This window comes from Molothrus ater, chromosome 4, assembly GCF_012460135.2.
Source record: "Molothrus ater isolate BHLD 08-10-18 breed brown headed cowbird chromosome 4, BPBGC_Mater_1.1, whole genome shotgun sequence".
Lineage (NCBI taxonomy): Eukaryota > Metazoa > Chordata > Aves > Passeriformes > Icteridae > Molothrus > Molothrus ater.
In genome coordinates, this window is record NC_050481.2 from 62,546,559 (window position 1) to 62,550,411 (window position 3,853).

The 3,853-nt window shown below is 59.3% G+C and overlaps 1 protein-coding gene across 1 annotated transcript; it reads right to left on the bottom strand.

Moving 5' to 3' along the window:
• Positions 1-259: 259 nt before the first annotated feature.
• Positions 260-2,813, bottom strand: LOC118686559 (homeobox protein HMX1). Its single transcript, XM_036382829.2, has 2 exons — positions 2,487-2,813; positions 260-834 (listed from the first exon to the last, which is right to left on the bottom strand). The coding sequence occupies exons 1-2, from the start codon at positions 2,746-2,748 to the stop codon at positions 260-262; spliced, it is 837 nt and encodes a 278-aa protein (XP_036238722.1). The 5' UTR covers positions 2,749-2,813.
• Positions 2,814-3,853: the final 1,040 nt, after the last annotated feature.

Below are 3,853 nucleotides of genomic sequence, written 5' to 3' on the forward strand. Positions count from 1 at the left end.
CGGTGAGAGCCCCGCCGACCTGATCCCTGTGCATGGCTGGGGTCTTGCAAGTCCTTTCGGCTCCCTCCGGGCTGCCGCATGACGCTCCGAGTCAACCCCAAGAGTAAGTTTATTGCACGTTAAAAAAAAAAAAAAAATCAAAAAAGCAGAAAATCAAGAAACGTGTAAGTTGAAAATAAAAAGTCCGTGGAGGAAGGGGGGTGGAGCTGGAAGCCGAGGGAGGGAGCGAGGGGGCCGCTGTCCCGGCAGAGGTGGGCGCTCAGACGAGTCCTGTCATCTGCGACCGTAGGAAAGGGAGGGAGGCGGCGGGGAAGGTGCCCAGGGGGTAGCTGACGCCGCTGGAGAAGCCCACCAAGGGGGGCGACATGTGCGGCAGGGTGAAGCCCAAGGCGCTCGCCGGCGAGTTCTCGTGGTACAAAATGGGGACCCGCACTATCCTTTGGGCGGCGTGGGAGAGGTTGGCCGCTTCCAGGTCTGCGGCCAGCTGCCGCTTCCACTTGTTGCGGCGGTTCTGGAACCAGATCTTCACCTGGGTCTCGGTGAGGTGCAGCGAGGCGGCCAGCCCGGCCCGCTCGGAGCTGCTCAGGTAGCGCTTCACGTCGAAGGTGGACTCCAGCTGGAACACCTGGCTGCGGCTGAACACCGTGCGCGTCTTCTTCTTGCGGCCGGCGTTGCGCTGCTCCGGCTCTCCCGGCTCCTCGCCGCGCTCCTCCTCCTCCTCGCGGCCGCCCGGCCCCGGCCGCCCGCCCGCCGCGGCTCTGCCCGCCGCCCGCCCGCCGCCGCCCGCCCGCTCCGCCGGCTCCTCGGGCAGCTCCGGCGAGTCCCGGTCGCTGGCTGCAAAGAGAGGCAGAGGGGGGCTGCAGGCATGGAGGGAGCAGGGGCATCGCGCAGCCCGCCCGCCCTCCCTGCTCACCGGGAGGGGAAACCAGAGCAAGGCCGGGCAGCGAGGGGCCCGGGTAAAGGCTCCTGCCGCTGCTCTGCCTCCTCCGATAAACTCCCAGATATTTCTGTGTATACACACACATGCACATATGCTTATATGGAAATACAGCCCTGTATTTTATGTATATAAATGTACTGATCTACGGACATGCTCGTGGTTCTGCATATGTGAGCACACACATAAACGCACTCCTGTGTATGCACATAACACCCCCATGGGCTGTTTTCAAATCATAAAACGCCTCCCTGAGTGTAAACACGCACGTGGATATCCAGAAGTACGTATGTAATTTTTATATATGTATGTACACAGAGGAATGTGTGTACATACATTTGTATGTATGCGTGACCTCTTATTTATATACGCAAGTCTATATTTACACACGCATGCACGTATACATACTTAAAAGTACATTTGTGAGTAAGTATATTGTGTCAGAGGGGCAAGCAAAATAGTGCGTCCGTGTGTATACAGAGTGGGGCAAAAAAAAAAAAAATCACATTATTCTGGACTTAAAAAAGCTAATGGATGGGGACAACTATTCCAGTATCGGGACATACCTCCATGGAGTCTCCAACACTGTGCATTCCAATAACAATTTTAAAAGGGAAAAAATATTTCCTACTCTTTATAGAATAGAGGGAAACAGAATTAAAAAAAAAAGAAAAAAAAAAGGAAAAAAAAGCGCAGTTGTTTCTGGAGTACTTTGCTGTCTCTATATGTACTTCTGAGAGAAATTAAAAATATTAATAAGTCCATTAATCTCAAAAGAAAGCTATTTGGATTACAAATCACGCCTCTTTTCCTTAGTGAGCAATCATGAGATTTCTGCAGGCTCGTATAAGGTCACAGAGATGCGCCGAGGCGCAATGTTTTTTTCTATCAGGAGACAGAAAATAACCACTAATGGCAGCCCGTTCACTCTGTCATATGTTAATTTGTGCCCCGAACCCCGGCTTCTGCTCCAACACCCTCTCCATTGGGATGCCTGCAGCGAGAGGCCGCGCTGCGGGCGAGGGCAGCGAGGCTGGCTCTGAGGGAAGGGGCGGCCGGGACCGAGCCCAGCTGCTCCCCCGGCTTCCCAAAGTCTCCACTGCGCTGCCGGTGCTCCTAGCTTTCCGGCTTGATGGGGACTCAAAAAAAAAAAAAAAGAAAAAAAGCAGCCAGACCTGCCTCTTAAAAAAAAAAATTAAAAATAAAAGGAGAGAAAATAGAGAAAGAAAAAGAGAGATGGGGGGAGGGAAAGGGAAAGAAAAAAAAAAATCCCCAAGCAAGCCAAGAATCGCTGTTTACACTTTGGGCGGCGGGGCGGAGGCTCCAGGTGCCTGACACATAGGGAGCATTTCCGGAGATTTGCCCCGAGCGGCCGAAAGCGGGGAGGCAGGGCGGGGGCTGCGGGGGCACTCCGTGCATCCCCCCCCGGCCTGCTCCGGGACGCGGACCCCCCACCCCGGGGGGAGCAGGAACACCCCCAGCCCCAGCCCTATCCCCATCCCCATCCCCGGCCGGGCCCGGCGGTGAAGGGTGGGGAAAGGCGACTTACTGTCGGGGCTGGCGCAGCCCAGGAAGGCGGCGTGCGCCCGGCGGTACCAGCCCACGGCGGCGTCGCGGAGCGGGCAGCCCGGGGCGCCGATGCGCAGCGGGGAGGGCGGCCCGCAGCGCGGCCCCCCGCGCCCGCCGCCCGCCGCCGCCGCCCGCCGCGCCCCGCCGCCCGCCGTGCCCTCGGTGCCCAGCAGGTCCTCGATGAAGAAGGACGAGACGCGGGCGGAGGTGGAGCCGGCGTTTTCCGTGGCTTCGTCCGGCATCGTCGGAGAGAAGTGCGGGAGGGGGTCCCGGCTCCGCCGGCGGCTGGCTGCTCGGCTCCCCGCTGCCCCGCGGCCGCCTCTCGCCTCTGCCTAGCCCCGTGGATGCTCTCCTGGTATAAAAGCGTTTTTTTCCGGAGTAATCATTTCAGATCGCGGTTTGCCATCATTTCCTGCAAGCTAGGAGGGGAGGGGGGAGGGGGAGGAGGGGAAGGGAACGGGGAAGGAAAAAAAAAAAAAAGCAGCCCGACAACCCATCGGAGGCGCCAGATTCTGCGCGAAAACGCTAATAACGAAATAAAAATGTCATGCGAGTTAAACGGCGGGCAGGAGCGGGGGATCCTGCGGTGGGCGGAGCGCCGCGCCGAATGGGATCTGCGCGGGGAAAGCGGCGGGCGCCGGGCGCTGCCGGGCGTGTGCGTGTGTGTCTGTGTGTCCGTGTGTGTGTCTGTGTGTCCCTGTGAGTGCGCGCCGCCCCGGGGCCGCCGTTCACGAGCTCCTTATTTAGGTCAATTAGGGAGCAAATCCCGGCGCGGGGGGGCGGCGGCGGCGGCCCCGGCACACGGGCCGCAGCCGGGGGGGCTTGGCCGCTCCTCATCCCGGGCTTACAATTGGCTGCAGCGGGCTGAGCGGGCAGCTCCGGCAGCCAATCGGCGCCGCGGACTTGGCGCTTATATTAATATCATTAATATCATTAATAATAATAACCCCCCGCCCACCCCCCGCCGAGCGCTTTCATGTGGCGGCGGCGGCGATGCACGGAGGAGATGCGCCCTCCGCCGCCCGGAGAGCCGGCTCCGGCCCCGCGGGCTGCCGGCGGAGCGGTGAGGTTGTCCTCAGCCCGGAGCCCCCTGGTTGAGGCGTTGGAGTAGATTTTGGGAGAGTGGCGGAGGGGCGGCGGCTCCCGTGAGCAGGCAGTGGGTGTCCTGCCGGTGGAGGGGACGGTGCGTGCTAGGAAGGGAAGAGGACTCTCCTCTGAGGGGTCTCCCGAGATCCGTTTTGCTTACCCTATATATGTGTATGTACCTATACAGATCTATTTCATAGATGTCCATACGGCGTCTGTGTAGTTTATTTAGAGAGACACCCAGCCCCGTGGTTCCTGGCG